This window comes from Aricia agestis, chromosome 17 (assembly GCF_905147365.1).
Source record: "Aricia agestis chromosome 17, ilAriAges1.1, whole genome shotgun sequence".
Taxonomy (NCBI): Eukaryota; Metazoa; Arthropoda; class Insecta; order Lepidoptera; family Lycaenidae; genus Aricia; species Aricia agestis.
Window position 1 is genome coordinate 1,672,041 of NC_056422.1, and position 21,066 is coordinate 1,693,106.

Consider the following 21,066-nt stretch of genomic DNA (forward strand, 5'->3'; position numbering starts at 1 on the left):
ATAGGGACATGCTAATAGTGGCTATAGATATTCAGGAAAAAAATCATAACTCTACCGGCATTATCCAGGGAGGAAACAGGCGACAGCGTTTGTATGGAAAAACGGCGGTGTGGACTCCTCTTAAGAATGCACTTGACGCTAACGTCTTGACTACATACTTAAACCTAGGTGAGTGAATTTCCCAAACGCAGACACTCGCAGCATCAGAAGAGCTGCAGGTGCGTTGCCGGCCTTTTAAGAGGGAATAGGATAATAGGGGAGGGTAGGGATGGGAAGGGAAGGGAAAAGGGGAGGATAGGGAAGAGAATTGGGCCTCCGGTAAACTCACTTGGCGAAACACAGCGCAAGCGCTGTTTCACGCCGGATTTCTGTGAGAACGTGGTATTTCTCCGGTCGAGCCGGCCCATTCGTGCCAAAGCATGGCTCTACCACGTTTAAATGATACAATTTAGGTCTGTCGCGGAGAATTTTTAAATTTTGGTGGGATTTACGAAACGTTGTTTCTAAAAAATACCATTGATCCCTTAAGCATAAAAAATATGCCATTTGCTTCATTCAGCCACGCGCTAACCCGTTTAGGAGGTGGCTGTGGACTGGGTCGTACCAGTTTCCAGCCAGAAATGAAAGAAAACCGTTTTATCACAAAACCCCCGATTTTATGCACTTACACACACACTTTTGGTGTACTTAAATTATCCTACTTGTGGCAATAATATCATGTTGTTATTTTAAATATCGGTAGAGTTTTGGTTTGTTTATAGTTAAGTTAATGTGATGTAACTTTAGTGCACGTAGTTTCTTTTAATGATTATTTTTCTCGCAAATTCCAATTTTGGTGGGTAAGAGGGTGTGTAAAACATTATTTTTACAAAATACCATTGATTCTTGAAGCATAAAAAATACGCCATTCACTTCATTCTGTCATAAGCTAACTCGTCTAGGTGGTGGTTGTTGTACCAGTTACCCGTAAACACCTAATCTCCAATTTTGGTGGAAACAAAAATTTCCACCAAAATTGTATAAAAATGCAAGATGTTGAAATCTACTCAAATATTGTAAAACATTTTAAAAATATTTTAAGTACTCTATTCTTGATCAAAATAAATACATAAATATAATATTAAAAAGATAATATTATCATATCGCTGGAATAGTATGTCATTTCGATGGTTAAGCTTATCATATCGGAGCACAGAAATAAAAATCGGTGCCGGTTTATCATATCGGTGGAAACCAGAATTCAAACCGAATTTTCTCCTTAGTCTTAAACGATACGAGTACGTTAATGATATTAAATTTGGGAACATTTTGTATCCTAAAGAATACATAAAACCTGAAAAGTATACAAAATATGTATAAATAAAAAAGTTCACCGATATGATAAAAAAATGGTCATTTGTTGAAATTCACCCAGGTCTCAAAATCTGATTTTTTGCACAAGTAACTTCAGTTCATGCTCAAGACGAAAACACGATTACTGAAAAAATGCTCGATAGTTTTACAAAAAACCTTGTTTTAGACACATTTTTGCTTGGATCTTCGAAGTTTGCTGTGTTTTCTTTAATATTTTTTACTATCTTAAAAGGCATTGATAAAACCTAAATTTTCTCAAAATACTTTTTTCATAATCATTATAGTTCGTCTTTTATTCATATTAAAACTAACTTGGTGATGATTTCGCAATTCCATATATTATTTATAACATTAATAACACCAAACAGGTTTAAATGTTCTAATTATGGAATTCAGGTGTGCGACATTAAAATATTCATACCCCACAACTTTACCACACCGAGCACGTTTCTCACTCAACATGTACGTGAACGGTCGACGACGGAACCCATAAACCAATCTTCAATCTTACTACTATAGTAATAAGCTTGAAATATGATAAAATGATTTTTGTCTTCGCCCGTACGGAATATTCTCTTGATTGTATAATGATGTTATTAAGTCCTCAGCCGAGAGGGAGAAGGGGGAGGGAAGAAAAAAAGGGATAGGATGGGGAATAAAGGGAGAGGGAGGAAAGGAGAGAATGTTTTGCATGTCTCGTGTTACTCCGGTTTTTTAATTGTAATTTTTTACAACTTAATAGAAGCCGTTAGTGGGGTAAAAGTTTTGTGGAATTTTGCATTTGTATGATATGATTTTGCTGCATGTAAGGGTAAACTACAGTAAATTTTGTAGAAGCATTACCTGAAAACTAAAGTGAATGCAATGCTTTGAGTGAAAAAAAATTTTTTTTTATATAGGTGATTCGAAGTTTTAACATCAATAAATTTGGCTACGGCACCTTATAGGCCAAAATATACATTTTTATGTTTTTGAAAAACTGTAAAGTTATATATATATATATATATATATATATATATATATATATATATATATATATATATATATATATATATATATATATATATATATATATATATATATATATATATATATATATATATATATATATATATATATATATATATATATATATATATATATATATATATATATATATATATATATATATATATATATATTTTTTTTTTTATGAAATAAGGGGGCAAATGAGCAAGGGTCACCTGATGGAAATCAACTTCCGTCGCCCATGGACACTCGCAGCATCAGAAGAGCTGCAGGTGCGTTGCCGGCCTTTTAAGAGGGAATAGGTAAATAGGGGAGGGTAGGGATGGGAAGGGAAGGGAATAGGGGAGGGTAGGGAAGGGAGTCGGGTAGGGGATTGGGGGAATCGGGTAGGGGATTGGGCCTCCGGTAATCTCACTCACTCGGTGAAGCACAGCGCAAGCGCTGTTCCACGCCGGTTTTCTGTGAGAACGTGGTATTTCTCCAGTCGAGCCGGCCCATTCATGCCGAAGCAAGCTCCCAAGTTAAAAAATATAAGGCTAAAATTAAAATGAAGTTTCAAAACAAACAAAATAAAATTGCGACTAATCAATCATTATAATAAAGTCAATTTAAATTACTTCCCCAACTTCCTAGCAGCAACGACCGTTGAGTTTCCATATTTTAATTGAATTTTCTTTGGAAAAACGCCAATCGTTGAGATATTTTATCAGATGATTTCAAGAGCTTTTCTAATGAAAATCTCCGCAACAAGGGCATTGGTTCTTTGCGGATTTGTTGTCAAAGCGGTGGTTGCTAACACGGTTGTAATATGCATTAATAATAATTAATAAGTAACATATATTTACATTTAGATTAAAATGAGACCGAATTCAAATAATAAGTACTTAACATTACATTTAGATTAAAATGAGGGTCAATTCAGACCGAAACACGACGCGTAGATGCATTTCTAAATTTGTACGCATTTGACAGATTTGCAAGACGTCTCAAGCAATTGAAATCTGTCAATTCAGTACAAATTTAGAAATACATCTACGCGTCGCGTTGCGGTCTGAATTGACCCTAATGTGTAATATATATGTGTGTATGAGGTTCTGCGTGTTGGCTTCGGTGAGAAAGATTCATCTTCAATTATTAAGTCCTATTAATGATATGAAACAATCTTGTAAATTTTAAATCTGTAAATTTATGCTATAAAAGAGCTCCGTGAGAGAACACTTTAATGTGAGGTGTAGAGTCACGTTATAGGTCATCGTGGAGACAATTAGTAACCGCCGCCCGCCCCCGGCTCCCGGCCGCTAAATAAAAACATTTTTATGAAAATTGTATTGAGGTCAGGCGATGCAGATGTAGGTTGCACCGTGACGTCACGCCGGGACTCGCGATTAAGGCGCGTTACGTAACGCGGGCCCGGCGCCCGGTTCGGCCGCCCCGGCAGCCCCGGTACAGTGGCCGGCGGGGACGACTCGCCCCGGAGACCCCGGAGTTAATTGCTATCGACAGCAGCGACCTGTCCCCGCGTGTGGACCGGGCGGCGGCGGCGGTGGCGGCGGCGGTGCGCGCGCCGCGGTCGATAGCGCGCACGGCGCACGCGCGCGCGTATCGAGCCGGCACACGGGCCGCCGCCGCCGCCGCCCGCACACGCGATGCATGCCGGCACCTAGCGCACCGCGCGCGGGCCTCATGGGCACCGTGCTGAGCTTCAGCCCGCGCGAGCGGCGCGCCCCCGGGCCGCCGCCGCCGGACCGCGCCGCGCTCGCCTTTTCCTACGAGCGCCTCACCAATGCCAAGAACCGCGAGAACCGCGACCCGCCGCGCGACGAGCGCCGCGCCACCATCGACGACGCCGCCCGCATCATCTCCGAGAAGACCGCGCTCGAGAAGAACCTCAAGAAGCACTCGCTCTTCATCAACGCGCTGTCCTGGAAGCGGTTCTCGACCGCCAACAACAACAAGAAGAAATTGGAATGCAAGAGCCGGAGCGTAGCGACGTTCCGGCCGCCGCCGGACAACGCGCCGGCGGACCGGAACCGGAACGTGCCGGCGTTCCGGCCGCCGGCGCCGGACGCGGCACGCGCGAACGCGCTCAACAACAACGTCTGCTGCGCGGAGAAGGTGGCGCCGCGCAAGACGGTGATCCAGGCGTCGACGTCGGAGCTGCTCAAGTGCCTGGGGCTGTTCCTGCACGCGCGCTGCCCTCGCCTGCGGGACTTCCAGGCCGGCGACGCCGTCATGTGGCTTCGCACCGTCGACCGCAGCCTGCTGCTGCAGGGCTGGCAGGTACGTCACACTGCACACGCCTGGCCCCTGCCTCCCCGCACACCTGACACATGCGGACAGGACCACACGTGAAGTAGCAGCGTTGCGTAATTAGGGATTACTACGATTGAGAAGTGGCCGCATGGGGTTTCTTCTGAATCTTCCGAAAGATGTTATATTTGCCCATTAAGCCTTTTTTCAATTTTTCTATGACACCACAACAAAGAAATGACGTATAGGTAAATGAACTTAAACTCATGTACAGCTGAGAAACATAATATTATGAAAACTTTAATGTTGTGGGAGCTTATCAGTTATCTATCATAACTACAATAACTATTATCATAGATTATGAGTCATTGATGTTATTTATCTTAATTTTGTTCTGGACTGGTCTTGATTTGCGCGAAACAATAGTACGGCTAAAAATCAATATTGTGAGTAGACAGTGGCGATGCTCGAAAGATTTATGTCAATTTAATGGTAATAGGATATCGTAGAGACTAGAGACTTTGAATAACAACTACATTAATTTATACAAGTAATTTTCTGTGGAATAGTGTAAATAACATGAATAGAATTTTACATGAAAACTGCTGGAAAAAGCAAAATTATATTATGTAGCTAGCTATAAAATTAATTCTAAACAATGAAATGACTTTAAATCGACACAATAGACACCATAATATTGTTTATTATGCTACAAACAACATACCTGAGCCTAATTTCAATATTTTTGGGGCGTAAAAACAATAAATAACAAAACGCGCATGCGCAGTGCGGTGTTCAGGTTAGAACCAGTCATGTGTTCAATTTGGGGATTATTTTGACAAAATACAACTGATTTCTTAATGTCCCTCAGTAGATTGTTTGAATGAGCAAAAAACACTTAGATACAATTCCCAAAAGACATTTATTTATTTATTAGACTCGCCAACAGCAAAACACAGAAATACACTTCCTTACTTTAGATTTTATTGAACCACTGGTCGACTAAGATGAATATGGTAATACTTCGAGTCCCTGGAAAGGATGTCAGGTAGTTTTATTGATGGAAAATCTATAATATTATCTGGCGTATTAAACAAGTTATGTACCATCAAACAATAAGTCCTTCAAGACTGACGTGGTGTGAAGCGTCCATGGGCGTACCGAGGGGGGGGGGGAGGGGGCAGGATCATGTTGACGTCCCTACTAAGTATATTATCTAGTACTATCATCTATAAAAATTAAAAATAATAAAACGAATGTTTGCCATTTGTTTGTAATACAATATTTTTACAACTAAAAATTATTAATTTTTTATTCTTTATAAACACCTAGCTTATAAAAAATCTGATTTGCCCCCCCCTGGGTAATTTGTAGTGTCCGACCGAAGCTTCGGCTTCGGCTTCGGCAGCCGAAGCTTTCAGCCAAAAAAAACATCTTCGGCGAACCTTCAGCTTCGGCCTAAAACCCGGCCGAAGCCGAAGGTTTCGCCGAAGGTCCGAGCAACCGTCGAAATTGAACGAACTGTTACGAAAGACTGTGAATTATGAATCGTGAAAGAGCGACGCGACGGACCGGTCGTGTATGGAGAGGGCGCTGGGAGTCACTGTCAAATACAATAAACAAAGACTAACTTCTTAATAAATCATTTAATTTTTTATTAAGAATTTACTGTTTGTTTATTTTATTTTTTAGTCTAGTTTCGGTCTAGTCGAGTAAAACAAAGACTGATTGATTAGTCTAATTATTGTTATTTGCGAAATAATAAAGAAATTATTATTTTTTACAATAGCACAGTCAATAAAGTAGTTGTAGAATGCGTGAGCGGGAACCTCAGAGATTTCTGCTGGAACTTATTCAGAGTTCTTAGCGACAAAACATAGTAAAAGTCCTTAAGTCTAGGAGGTGAGAAGTGAGGGGAGGGTGACAAAAGTCTAAATTTTTGGTTTTTGGCTAATAAGCAAAATTCGATGTGTTGTAGCCTAATTCTGATTGAATAGTAGCTTATCGCTTCTATGCTTGGTGAGAGGGCTGTAAAATCCACCATTCCCTCATTACACCCCTTGACGCGGCAACGCACCAGTAGCACCCCTGGTGTTGCAGACGACGCAAGGCATTACGGTAACCAGTTTCCATCAGATGGAACATACACTAATAATTGTTAGCCTGCTTAGTTAAATGTATAAAAAACATTCGGGAATGAGCTGGTCAGCTACATTTTTTCCTACAATTACCTACATTTTGTAAACCTTCTGTAGTAAACCTTCAATATTGAAGTTTTGAAATAATTTTAATATTCATTGTAGCTTGTAGACAATTTTGAACAAAATTAATTACTGAGAGTCGAGATTATGATTATAAACCTTCGGCTTCGGCCGAAGGTTGTGGCGATTGCCGATTAATCGGCTTCGGCTTCGGCCAAAAATAGACCTTCGGTCGGACACTAGTAATTTGCCCCCCCCCCCCCCCCCCTGGCCTAGAACCTTGGTACGCCCATGGAAGCGTCCATAGATATTAATATTATTGTTATATCAAAGCAATTGATCCACAGGCAGTTGACGGACCTACGTTATTTGGTCGGATCATGTCAATTCAATGTTAGTCGTGATCAGCTGTTCGCTGGGTTTGACATAATGCGACCAAGTAATGTAGGTGCACCATCTGCATATGAATCGATTTCTGGGATGGTACAATCTTAGTACTAAATATAATATTCGAATTACATAAAATATGAGCTAAAATAATGTTTATTCAGTAAAGAGTTTTGATGGCAAGTGGCTTCCCAGCAAGTGGCCTCGAGCTTAGAGTACTTTAAGCTTCGCTGTTGCAAGAAAGCATCTCATGATCAGAATCAAATAATTTACACCAAATGAAATCTTATATAAAATGTTTTCTTAATATTACATGATGCCTACCACCACCGGTTCAGAAACTAACCTTGCGAGATTCTAAGAAACTTGGACGGCGCCATTAATTATTATTAAAAAGGTGCCATAATACTCTTTTGAAAAAAAAACTTTGAACCCATCGAATCGTCATTATCATTAATCCATAGAGAAAAATAAACCTATAGCATTAATCTAAGTAGCATACAAAATTGGAGCAAAGTAATTTTCTACCCGTACAGTATAATGGGTTCCAACTCATTTCACACTCGTTAAAGGTTTCTAGGGAGGGGGGGGGGGAGGTTTCTAGACTGTAATTGTTATAATTTCGTGGAGATGGGTTCTTTTGTTCTAAGCTTTTATTTATAGGTACCGCATGGCAAGGTCACGGTATATTTCAATTTAACTCCCTTTTAAATTATATCGCGTTTTACAACTAACTGGATTTTATAAACAAAAATTCCGTGAAAGCCTTGAAACTAACTTGTATTGCGTAAAATAAGTTAACGAAGGCACATTGTAAATGAGCAATATAATTGTAGGTTTAATATTACTAGCTATTTGACCGAGCTTTGCTCGGTATTCGATAAAAGACGAATAAAATGACATATATATAAAAGACTAGACGTTCCGCGCGGCTTCACCGCGCGTAAATTAAATATTTCACAGACAAATTAGTCCACAAGAAAAAGCCTATGATCCTTTACTTCTTATTTGTGTCAAATAACAAAAAAAAAACTCCAGTAGTTCGTGAGATAAGCCCTTTCAATATATGGCCTTATAGCCTTTTTCGATAAATGGGGCCGAGAGTCTAATATATGGCCCAGAACCGGTCTGTGGTATACTTCCCAGTACCACAAAGCAAGTGCTCAAGGAATGGGGGCACAGATGAAGCAGGAAGCAATGGGCTTAGACCCCTGGCCTTGAACACTCCAAGGCACTAATTCCTGGCTTCAACAAGAGACTATCAGAATTAGTGCTCACCTTGGGTAGGAAACAATTAAGAATCCTTACCAGAAGCCCAACTGGGCACTGCAAGCTCAACAAACACCTAAACAGAATGGGTATTTATAGCATAACGACTTGCAGATTCTGTGATGATGAGGATGAGATACCTATTCACCTTCTCCTCGACTGTCCTGCTCTACTAAGAACAGGAATAGTAATAATAATAATAATTTATTGTCTCAGTAAATTCATAATAAGGAAATGATACAAAACAAAAGATAGATACAGGGTGTGGTGCACCACCCCTACACTAAGAGTCCTGTGCTGTAGGGGTTGACTAAATTCAATGTACTTCATAATTGGATATTATAAAGATGACAGAGAGAGGGCTTAAGGCAAGAATTTACTATAATAGACACCTTGGTCGCCACGAATACTCATCCACAGAGGAAATTCGTGGCACCAACCCCAACCATATCGATCAATTTATGAGCAGTATTGGGTTGTGACTTGGGGATGATACTCCATTGCGAAGGAGTCACAATAGATCCTCATGGGTCGCAATGACGTCAGGGCTACAGCGACCTGCCTTCTTAAAAAAAAGCTATATAATGTATTATAGTGTTTTCGTGGCTTTAACAAGTATAGAGTATTTCTTTGTTTGTTTTAGCTAAATAAGCACAGGGTATATAAGGGAGCATACCCATACTACGTGACCTACTTTTTAAGATTTTTTGACCCCCCCCCCTCCCCCTGGTGACCACGCGTAGTATATGCCAGTACCCCCCCCCCCCCCCCTACAATTGTTCACGTGGTATTAGTAGTAGTAGCATAGCGAAATATGAAAATAATTTGACTCATATTTGTGTTTATTATGTTATTTATTACAAAAGACTCTTTGCATGTTTATAATAATTATTAGTACTTAATTAAATATGGGAATAAAATCACAAAAAATACTTTGATACCTAATAGTTTGCCAAAAAGAAATATTAGGCCCTTACATATGAAATTGGCGTTTTGTATGGGACGAATATAAAGTTATTTTTTGTATAATATATTTCATTAATTAAAGTATGTACCATTGTTATCGATGCATTTTTGCGATCTTAATTATGCATTTTACTTGAATAATTTGGTTTATTTTCAAGTGCGTTTAATAGAACCATCTCCCCTGCGCTCACCCTAGCTTCTCAGAAGCACGAGCCAACCAGCGTTGCCCAAATCTTAAGGGTAGTTTGTTGATCCCTTTACTAAAAAAACGAAGGAACGGGAGTCAATAAATTCTTTGAATGCGGTTTGGACTGCCACGTCAGAGTTGATTTTTTTTCCTTGTAGGAAATTATCCAAATTCCAAAAAAAAGTGTGTGGTTCCTCCAGTTTTGCGGCCGTCTGTTGTGCAGCCGCTAGTTCTTCCATCATGGTTTGCAGTCGTGATATTAGATAGCTGCCGTAAGTAGTGCCGTGGATTAAGCAATTTTATCACTTTATACACCGAAGCCTGATGTGCCTGAAGTTCCGAACGTTCAAGTGAACGAATTAGCTACAAAACAAAAACAACTTATCTTGTGTATCAAAATATAATATGCATCATAGTGAGATAAGGGGACACTTTTAGAGGGTGCAAATGTTATTTCTAACTCAAAAAATAGTCACCCCTAAAACCCACCCTTATAATTCCAAGTCGCTTTTCTTCCACCCCACAGTGATTGAAAATTCTAAAAAAATTCATGCTAGTATATTTATAGATCCTACATACGATGGTAATATTTTCAACTTGCGGACTCACCCCTAAAACTTACCCTTAAAATTCAAAGTCGATTTTCTCCCACACCACAGTGATTGAAAATTCTAAAAAAAATCATGCTAGTATACTTATAGATCCTACATACGATGGTAATATTTTCAACTTGCGGACTCACCCCTAAAACTTACCCTTAAAATTCAAAGTCGATTTTCTCCCACACCACAGTGATTGAAAATTCTAAAAAAATTCATGCTAGTATACTTATAGATCCTTCATACGATGGTAATATTTTCAACTTGCGGACTCACCCCTAAAACTTACCCTTAAAATTCAAAGTCGATTTTCTCCCACACCACAGTGATTGAAAATTCTAAAAAAATTCATGCTAGTATACTTATAGATCCTTCATACGATGGTAATATTTTCAACTTGCGGACTCACCCCTAAAACTTACCCTTAAAATTGAAAGTCGATTTTCTCCCATACCACAGTGATTGAAAATTCTGAAAAAATTCATGCCAGTATACTTATAGATCCTACATACGATGGTAATATTTTCAACTTGCGGACTCACCCCTAAAAATTACCCTTAAAATTCAAAGTCGATTTTCTCCCACACCACAGTGATTGAAAATTCTAAAAAAATTCATGCTAGTATATTTTAAGATCCTACATACGATGGTAATATTTTCAACTTGCGGACTCACCCCTAAAACTGACCCTTAAAATTCAAAGTCGATTTTCTCCCATACCACAGTGATTGAAAATTCTGAAAAAATTCATGCTAGTATACTTATAGATCCTACATACGATGGTAATATTTTCAACTTGCGGACTCACCCCTAAAACTTACCCTTAAAATTCAAAGTCGATTTTCTCCCACACCACAGTGATTGAAAATTCTAAAAAAATTCATGCTAGTATACTTATAGATCCTTCATACGATGGTAATATTTTCAACTTGCGGACTCACCCCTAAAACTTACCCTTAAAATTGAAAGTCGATTTTCTCCCATACCACAGTGATTGAAAATTCTGAAAAAATTCATGCTAGTATACTTATAGATCCTACATACGATGGTAATATTTTCAACTTGCGGACTCACCCCTAAAACTTACCCTTAAAATTCAAAGTCGATTTTCTCCCACACCACAGTGATTGAAAATTCTAAAAAAAATCATGCTAGTATACTTATAGATCCTACATACGATGGTAATATTTTCAACTTGCGAACTCACCCCTAAAACTTACCCTTAAAATTCAAAGTCGATTTTCTCCCACACCACAGTGATTGAAAATTCTAAAAAAATTCATGCTAGTATACTTATAGATCCTTCATACGATGGTAATATTTTCAACTTGCGGACTCACCCCTAAAACTTACCCTTAAAATTCAAAGTCGATTTTCTCCCACACCACAGTGATTGAAAATTCTAAAAAAATTCATGCTAGTATACTTATAGATCCTTCATACGATGGTCATATTTTCAACTTGCGGACTCACCCCTAAAACTTACCCTTAAAATTCAAAGTCGATTTTTTCCCACACCACAGTGATTGAAAATTCTAAAAAAATTCATGCTAGTATACTTATAGATCCTACATACGATGGTAATATTTTCAACTTGCGGACTCACCCCTAAAACTTACCCTTAAAATTCAAAGTCGATTTTCTCCCACACCACAGTGATTGAAAATTCTAAAAAAAATCATGCTAGTATACTTATAGATCCTACATACGATGGTAATATTTTCAACTTGCGGACTCACCCCTAAAACTTACCCTTAAAATTCAAAGTCGATTTTCTCCCACACCACAGTGATTGAAAATTCTAAAAAAATTCATGCTAGTATACTTATAGATCCTTCATACGATGGTAATATTTTCAACTTGCGGACTCACCCCTAAAACTTACCCTTAAAATTCAAAGTCGATTTTCTCCCACACCACAGTGATTGAAAATTCTAAAAAAATTCATGCTAGTATACTTATAGATCCTTCATACGATGGTCATATTTTCAACTTGCGGACTCACCCCTAAAACTTACCCTTAAAATTCAAAGTCGATTTTTTCCCACACCACAGTGATTGAAAATTCTAAAAAAATTCATGCTAGTATACTTATAGATCCTACATACGATGGTAATATTTTCAACTTGCGGACTCACCCCTAAAACTTACCCTTAAAATTCAAAGTCGATTTTCTCCCACAACACAGTGATTGAAAATTCTAAAAAAATTCATGCTAGTATACTTATAGATCCTAAGTAAGGGTAAGTATTTTTAATACCGAAATTGGGTAGGTATTAATTTTTTTAGTTTATGGTAGACTTTTACATGGAACTGCCCTGTTAAACTGAACTATAAGGCATCTATTATTTAAACTTATATTATTACTTCCAATGAAATAAAATACGAAAAAGAGGACTGATAAATGTATACTTACCGAATGACACAGAGATCCTTTAGCAATCGATGAAAACGACACACCGTCGATGTTTTCTATATCTTTAATTAGTGTAGCTATTACTTCTGCGAGAGAAACTTTTTTTGCTGTGGGTTTATGCATTTTAAATAAATTAAACCAAGAAAAAAACCACAATGTCTCGAAATATCTCAAAGCGTTACGTCACAGATGGTCGAGCTTGAATGTAGTCGTGGAAAGTTCCATAAATTTTGAATTCAAATCATAAATTCGAAATTCAAAAATTCGAAAACGGCCCGAACCAAGCGGCGCGGCGTGTTTCCGGCCGGCAACACCGAGTGTGAACCAATCAGTGAGGCCCATTCACTGCAGGACTGCCGTGCAGTCCTGCCGTGAATGGGCCTTTTAACACGCCGCGCCGCTTGGTTCGGGCCGTTTTCGAATTTTTGAATTACGAATTTATGATTTGAATTCAAAATTTATGGAACTTTCCACGACTACATTCAAGCTCGACCATCTGTGACGTAACGCTTTTATATTTTCAATCACTGTGTTGTGGGAGAAAATCGACTTTGAATTTTAAGGGTAAGTTTTAGGGGTGAGTCCGCAAGTTGAAAATATGACCATGGTATGTAGAATCTATAAGTTTACTAGCATGAATTTTTTTAGAATTTTCAATCATTGTGGTGTGGGAGAAAATCGACTATGAATTTTAATGGTAAGTTTTAGGGGTGAGTCCGCAAGTTGAAAATATTACCATCGTATGTAGGATTTATAAGCAGACTAGCATGAATTTTTTTTAGAATTTTCAATCACTGTGTTGTGGGTGAAAATCGACTTTGAATTTTAAGGGTAAGTTTTAGGGGTGAGTCCGCAAGTTGAAAATATTACCATCGTATGTAGGATCTTAAAATATACTAGCATGAATTTTTTTAGAATTTACAATCACTGTGGTGTGGGAGAAAATCGACTTTGAATTTTAAGGGTAATTTTTAGGGGTGAGTCCGCAAGTTGAAAATATTACCATCGTATGTAGGATTTATAAGCAGACTAGCATGAATTTTTTTTAGAATTTTCAATCACTGTGGTGTGGGAGAAAATCGACTTTGAATTTTAAGGGTCAGTTTTAGGGGTGAGTCCGCAAGTTGAAAATATTACCATCGTATGTAGGATCTTAAAATATACTAGCATGAATTTTTTTAGAATTTTCAATCATTGTGGTGTGGGAGAAAATCGACTTTGAATTTTAAGGGTAATTTTTAGGGGTGAGTCCGCAAGTTGAAAATATTACCATCGTATGTAGGATCTATAACTATACTAGCATGAATTTTTTTAGAATTTTCAATCACTGTGGTATGGTAGAAAATCGACTTTGAATTTTAAGTGTAAGTTTTAGGGGTGAGTCCGCAAGTTGAAAATATTACCATCGTATGTAGGATCTATAAGTATACTAGCATGAATTTTTTTAGAATTTTCAATCACTGTGGTGTGGGAGAAAATCGACTTTGAATTTTAAGGGTCAGTTTTAGGGGTGAGTCCGCAAGTTGAAAATATTACCATCGTATGTAGGATCTTAAAATATACTAGCATGAATTTTTTTAGAATTTTCAATCACTGTGGTGTGGGAGAAAATCGACTTTGAATTTTAAGGGTAATTTTTAGGGGTGAGTCCGCAAGTTGAAAATATTACCATCGTATGTAGGATCTTAAAATATACTAGCATGAATTTTTTTAGAATTTTCAATCACTGTGGTGTGGGAGAAAATCGACTTTGAATTTTAAGGGTAATTTTTAGGGGTGAGTCCGCAAGTTGAAAATATTACCATCGTATGTAGGATCTATAAGTATACTAGCATGAATTTTTTCAGAATTTTCAATCACTGTGGTATGGGAGAAAATCGACTTTCAATTTTAAGGGTAAGTTTTAGGGGTGAGTCCGCAAGTTGAAAATATTACCATCGTATGAAGGATCTATAAGTATACTAGCATGAATTTTTTTAGAATTTTCAATCACTGTGGTGTGGGAGAAAATCGACTTTGAATTTTAAGGGTAAGTTTTAGGGGTGAGTCCGCAAGTTGAAAATATTACCATCGTATGTAGGATCTATAAGTATACTAGCATGAATTTTTTTAGAATTTTCAATCACTGTGGTGTGGGAGAAAATCGACTTTGAATTTTAAGGGTAATTTTTAGGGGTGAGTCCGCAAGTTGAAAATATTACCATCGTATGTAGGATCTATAAGTATACTAGCATGAATTTTTTCAGAATTTTCAATCACTGTGGTATGGGAGAAAATCGACTTTCAATTTTAAGGGTAAGTTTTAGGGGTGAGTCCGCAAGTTGAAAATATTACCATCGTATGAAGGATCTATAATTATACTAGCATGAATTTTTTTAGAATTTTCAATCACTGTGGTGTGGGAGAAAATCGACTTTGAATTTTAAGGGTAAGTTTTAGGGGTGAGTCCGCAAGTTGAAAATATTACCATCGTATGTAGGATCTATAAGTATACTAGCATGAATTTTTTCAGAATTTTCAATCACTGTGGTATGGGAGAAAATCGACTTTGAATTTTAAGGGTAAGTTTTAGGGGTGAGTCCGCAAGTTGAAAATATTACCATCGTATGTAGGATCTATAAGTATACTAACATGAATTTTTTTAGAATTTTCAATCACTGTGGTGTGGGAGAAAATCGACTTTGAATTTTAAGGGTAAGTTTTAGGGGTGAGTCCGCAAGTTGAAAATATTACCATCGTATGTAGGATCTATAAGTATACTAACATGAATTTTTTTAGAATTTTCAATCACTGTGGTGTGGGAGAAAATCGACTTTGAATTTTAAGGGTCAGTTTTAGGGGTGAGTCCGCAAGTTGAAAATATTACCATCGTATGTAGGATCTTAAAATATACTAGCATGAATTTTTTTAGAATTTTCAATCACTGTGGTGTGGGAGAAAATCGACTTTGAATTTTAAGGGTAATTTTTAGGGGTGAGTCCGCAAGTTGAAAATATTACCATCGTATGTAGGATCTATAAGTATACTAGCATGAATTTTTTTAGAATTTTCAATCACTGTGGTATGGTAGAAAATCGACTTTGAATTTTAAGGGTAAGTTTTAGGGGTGAGTCCGCTAGTTGAAAATATTACCATCGTATGTAGGATCTATAAGTATACTAGCATGATTTTTTTTAGAATTTTCAATCACTGTGGTGTGGGAGAAAATCGACTTTGAATTTTAAGGGTAAGTTTTAGGGGTGAGTCCGCAAGTTGAAAATATTACCATCGTATGTAGGATCTATAAGTATACTAGCATGAATTTTTTTAGAATTTTCAATCACTGTGGTGTGGGAGAAAATCGACTTTGAATTTTAAGGGTAAGTTTTAGGGGTGAGTCCGCAAGTTGAAAATATTACCATCGTATGTAGGATCTATAAGTATACTAGCATGAATTTTTTTAGAATTTTCAATCACTGTGGTATGGGAGAAAATCGACTTTGAATTTTAAGGGTAAGTTTTAGGGGTGAGTCCGCAAGTTGAAAATATAACCATCGTATGTAGGATCTATAAGTATACTTGCATGAATTTTTTCAGAATTTTCAATCACTGTGGTATGGGAGAAAATCGACTTTCAATTTTAAGGGTAAGTTTTAGGGGTGAGTCCGCAAGTTGAAAATATTACCATCGTATGAAGGATCTATAAGTATACTAGCATGATTTTTTTTAGAATTTTCAATCACTGTGGTGTGGGAGAAAATCGACTTTGAATTTTAAGGGTAAGTTTTAGGGGTGAGTCCGCAAGTTGAAAATATTACCATCGTATGTAGGATCTATAAGTATACTAGCATGAATTTTTTCAGAATTTTCAATCACTGTGGTATGGGAGAAAATCGACTTTGAATTTTAAGGGTAAGTTTTAGGGGTGAGTCCGCAAGTTGAAAATATTACCATCGTATGTAGGATCTATAAGTATACTAGCATGAATTTTTTTAGAATTTACAATCACTGTGGTATGGGAGAAAATCGACTTTGAATTTTAAGGGTAAGTTTTAGGGGTGAGTCCGCAAGTTGAAAATATTACCATCGTATGAAGGATCTATAAGTATACTAGCATGATTTTTTTTAGAATTTTCAATCACTGTGGTGTGGGAGAAAATCGACTTTGAATTTTAAGGGTAAGTTTTAGGGGTGAGTCCGCAAGTTGAAAATATTACCATCGTATGTAGGATCTATAAATATACTAGCATGAATTTTTTTAGAATTTTCAATCACTGTGGGGTGGAAGAAAAGCGACTTGGAATTATAAGGGTGGGTTTTAGGGGTGACTATTTTTTGAGTTAGAAATAACATTTGCACCCTCTAAAATTGTCCCCTTATCTCACTATGATGCATATTATATTTTGATACACAAGATAAGTTGTTTTTGTTTTGTAGCTAATTCGTTCACTTGAACGTTCGGAACTTCAGGCACATGAAGCCTGCTGCTAACTTTGAAGTGGTTTGCGATGGATCCGCTTCCACAATAGCCTTTGATTCTTCATTATTCATTTTGGTCTCTGGTTGTCCACGGGGCTTGTTCTGAAAGTCAAAATTTCCAGACCGAAAACGTTGGAATACTTGGAACCAAAACCGTACCGTACCGTGTTTTCTTTTGCGACACTAGCGCCATACATATTGTTAATTCTTCGAGCTGCTTCTGCAGCACTCGTACCACGGTAGAACTCATATTCGTAAGTAAAGCGATATTTCAATTTTTCCATTATGCGATATAAACGACTCCAAAGAAAAAATAATCAAGAAAAAAAACAAATGAATGACTGTTTTGGAAACTCATATGTACCAAATAAATGATTATATAAATTTGAATTTGGAATTCTTAACCAAAGAGGAGATATTTGAGATCAAAGTGGCCTGTACAACAAAACGCCAATTTGATATGTAAAGACCTAATACTTGACACCTATATTCCAGAAATACTATACAAGGTATAACAAAACTAAATGATAATACTTTAGGATGTGTACGTGTTCCTTATAGTGAGTTTACTGTCAAAGTAGCAGTGCTGAATGAGCAAAAAGATGGCGGACCTAAGTAATTTGGTCGCGTTTAAAGTTAAACCCAAACGACAGATCACAATTAAAATTGATTTGACATGATCCGACTACATGACGTTGGTCTGTCAACTACCTAGGAATCAATTTCCTCGATGGTACATACTAGACTAGCTATTTTCGTCACGTCAAAAAAATTCGTAAGACCATTCTCTCGGCAAAAATGACTACGTGACAAAACTCTAGACCCCCTCCCCCCCTCTTGTGACCGATCGTAGTATTTTGAAGACCCCCCCCCCCCCTAAATGGGTCACGTAGTATGGGTATGCTCCCTAAATAAAAATCTAATGTGAAAAATATTTTTGTACTTACTGTTTAATTTTTTTTGACTAGCCCTTATTATATGAAAACCGTACTTTTCGCCGTTAAGTAAAAAAGTATTCTATATTTACCTATCTATATTCAAATTAGTTCAGTATCTTCGGCATCTATCAAATATTTCCTCTTTATAATATTAGCATAGATAAATATTATTCTAAAACTATATTTAGCAGTCGAATATTGGATTATTTACCGTGGAGACACTCCAATCGTCTATCGGATATTTTATTGTTATGTCACTATGATCTTCTATACATATAAATAAAATTGGAGTGTCTGTTTGTAATATTGAAATAACGGTAAACGGTAAACGGTACATACACCAAAATAACAATTTTTAGAATTTTTGTCTGTCTGTATGTCTGTCTGTTTGTTCCCGCTAATCTCCGAAATGGCTGGACCGATTTAAACGGGACTTTTATTGGCAGATAGCTGATATAACAAGGAGTAACTTAGGCTACTTTTTAACCGACTTCCAAAAAGGAGGAGGATATTTTTTTCTTTTTTTATGTTTTACCTATGTTTTTTACTCCGCCGTTTGTGGACCGATTTTCAAAATTATTCTGTTGTTGCATAAGATATGGTCCAAATTAGATACCATGTTCATAAAAGTGGTGATCTGATGTACATCATCAGATCACCACTTTTATGAGAAATCGAGGGGACTCCTTGAAATTTATATGGAAACATAGCGTGATTTGAATTTTTTCAGAAGGACTTCAAGCATACACTACCAACAAAATAGGAATTTGCACTGAAGTATACCCTGGTTCCGAAGGTGCTGTTTAAAACTATTGAATACTTATAGACTGATATAATATGTTCGGGAATTTCGGTGTTGTTTCAACAACTAAAAGCATATTACCTAATATGATGTATCAATTATATTATTCATCATCATCATCACTATAATTATGACATGCATCGTCACATTATGACCTTATTAACGGTATTTCTCATAGTCTTTTACTTCAAAACGCGTGCTTTTATTATTATTCCTCCGTTTGTTGACTGATTTTTAAAATTCTTTTGTTAAATTGTTGCTGTATGGGGTATAACCTGAATTTGGTACCATGCTTACGAAAGTGGTGATCTGATTGGAACTCCTGAGTCCAGGATCTTTTTTGGGACACACATAGACACCTCAACTATGTCTTTGATTAATCTTCATGTTTTTTTAGTCGGTACCAGCTAAGTTCAACGGCAGCGTAAGTTCTATGTGCAATTTACTGCATTAATACAATAACCAATTTTCTGAAATCTATAATAAGCATAGCAAGTTCACCTACAAGGAGAGAAATAATATTCTATAGCGAGCGTTTTTTTGTAGATCTAGAAAAGGGGAATATTTCCTCCCTATATTATTTTGTTATGTCACATCTCATACATCATAGGCAGCGTTTTCGTCAAAAGATGGCTTAATTTTTTCCAATACCTCTGACAAATGTTAATATTTTTTACTAAAATGCACATTAGAAACTTGACAAATTATATGCCTGAACCTTCCTAGGATGATTCCTAGGAAGGTTCAGGCATATAATTTGTCATGTCATGTCATGTCGACTTTTTATATGAAATAAGGGGGCAAACAACACAGCGCAAGCGCTGTTTCACGCCGGTTTTCTGTGAGAACGTGGTATTTCTCCGGTAGAGCCGGCCCATTCGTGCCGAAGCATGGCTCTCCCACGTTTAAAAGTGAAATTGTGAAAAGTGCATAAAAATCCGTGAATAAAGGCATTGATTGTATGGAAGCTATCTTCAAATATTTCGTTACTTTCTTTATAATGAAGTTTTAGTGGCAATAGAAAACGTAGGTTATGAAAATGCCAACTATCTAGCTAGCGCGGTTCTTGAGATACAGCCTTGAGACGGACATACAGACAGGCTGCTGCTGTCTTTGTAATAGAGTAGAAAATTTTCTGTCTTTGGTATCTAACTTATTACATTTTGTCGACGCGGACGAAGTCGCGGGTAAGAGCTAGTTATATAATAAATATATACTAATAATCTACAGGTATAAACGTCTATATTTATACTCAAAGGAAATCATCTATTTAGACAAGAGCTAATTATAAAAATATTCCTAATCCTAAATCTAAATATTCCATTAATTTTAAGAATAACAAACTACGCCAAAATAGAATAGAACTATAACTTTAGACGTGGGAGAGCCATGCTTCGGCACGAATGGGCCGGCTCGACCGGAGAAATACCACGTCCTCACAGAAAACCGGCGTGAAACAGCGCTTGCGCTGTGTTTCGCCGAGTGAGTGAGTTTACCGGAGGCCCAATCCCCTACCCTATTCCCTTCCCTACCCTCCCTTATTCCGTTCCCTTTCCATCCCTACCTTCCCCTATTACCCTATTCCCTCTTAAAAGGCCGGCAACGCACTTGCAGCTCTTCTGATGCTGCGAGTGTCTATGGGCGACGGAAGTTGCTTTCCATCAGGTGACCCGTTTGCTCGTTTGCCCCCTTATTTCATTAAAAAAAAAAAGAACTATTTTGGCATATATATAGTCTAGAGGATATACATACACATGTCTAATGCTAAGTACTCGCATACGGTTTTGCTCATAGACATAATATATACTGTCGGTTTTGCTAGATACGAGTACTTTTACTCCGAATCGAAGGAAATGACATATTTGACATATTTAATTCCATCGAGCCGGCTCGAAGCGAGCCTTCGAGCTGTCAGTTTTGCGGTCCACACGGTGGTTATTGCTCGATTTGGAGTAAAACTATCGAGCAAAACCGTATGTGAGTACTTAGCATAATAGATATATAGTATGTCAATGATTAATGATTAGCTATGCCAAATAATGCATGTGAACGTGAAATCATGCCAGATTATGTTAGGGTAAGGTGATGATCACTAACTACAACACATTGACCGCCCAGGTAAATTAACTTTACCCTAAGGTAAGGTAAACAAAATTACCTGTAGGGTAACGGGCGGGTAAACAGACCGACAGGAGGTCAGGTCGAAGTGGGTCAGACCCGGGATCGAACAGT

General features: G+C 37.4%; 1 protein-coding gene across 1 annotated transcript in view; it reads left to right on the forward strand.

Moving 5' to 3' along the window:
* Window positions 1–3,993: 3,993 nt before the first annotated feature.
* LOC121735322 (cyclin-dependent kinase 5 activator 1) overlaps window positions 3,994–21,066 on the forward strand; it is a 39,475-nt gene continuing 22,402 nt past the window's right edge. The window contains exon 1 of the mRNA XM_042126110.1: window positions 3,994–4,641. Coding sequence (XP_041982044.1) covers window positions 4,012–4,641 — 630 coding nt within the window. The 5' untranslated portion in view covers window positions 3,994–4,011. The remainder of the gene's footprint in view (window positions 4,642–21,066) is intronic.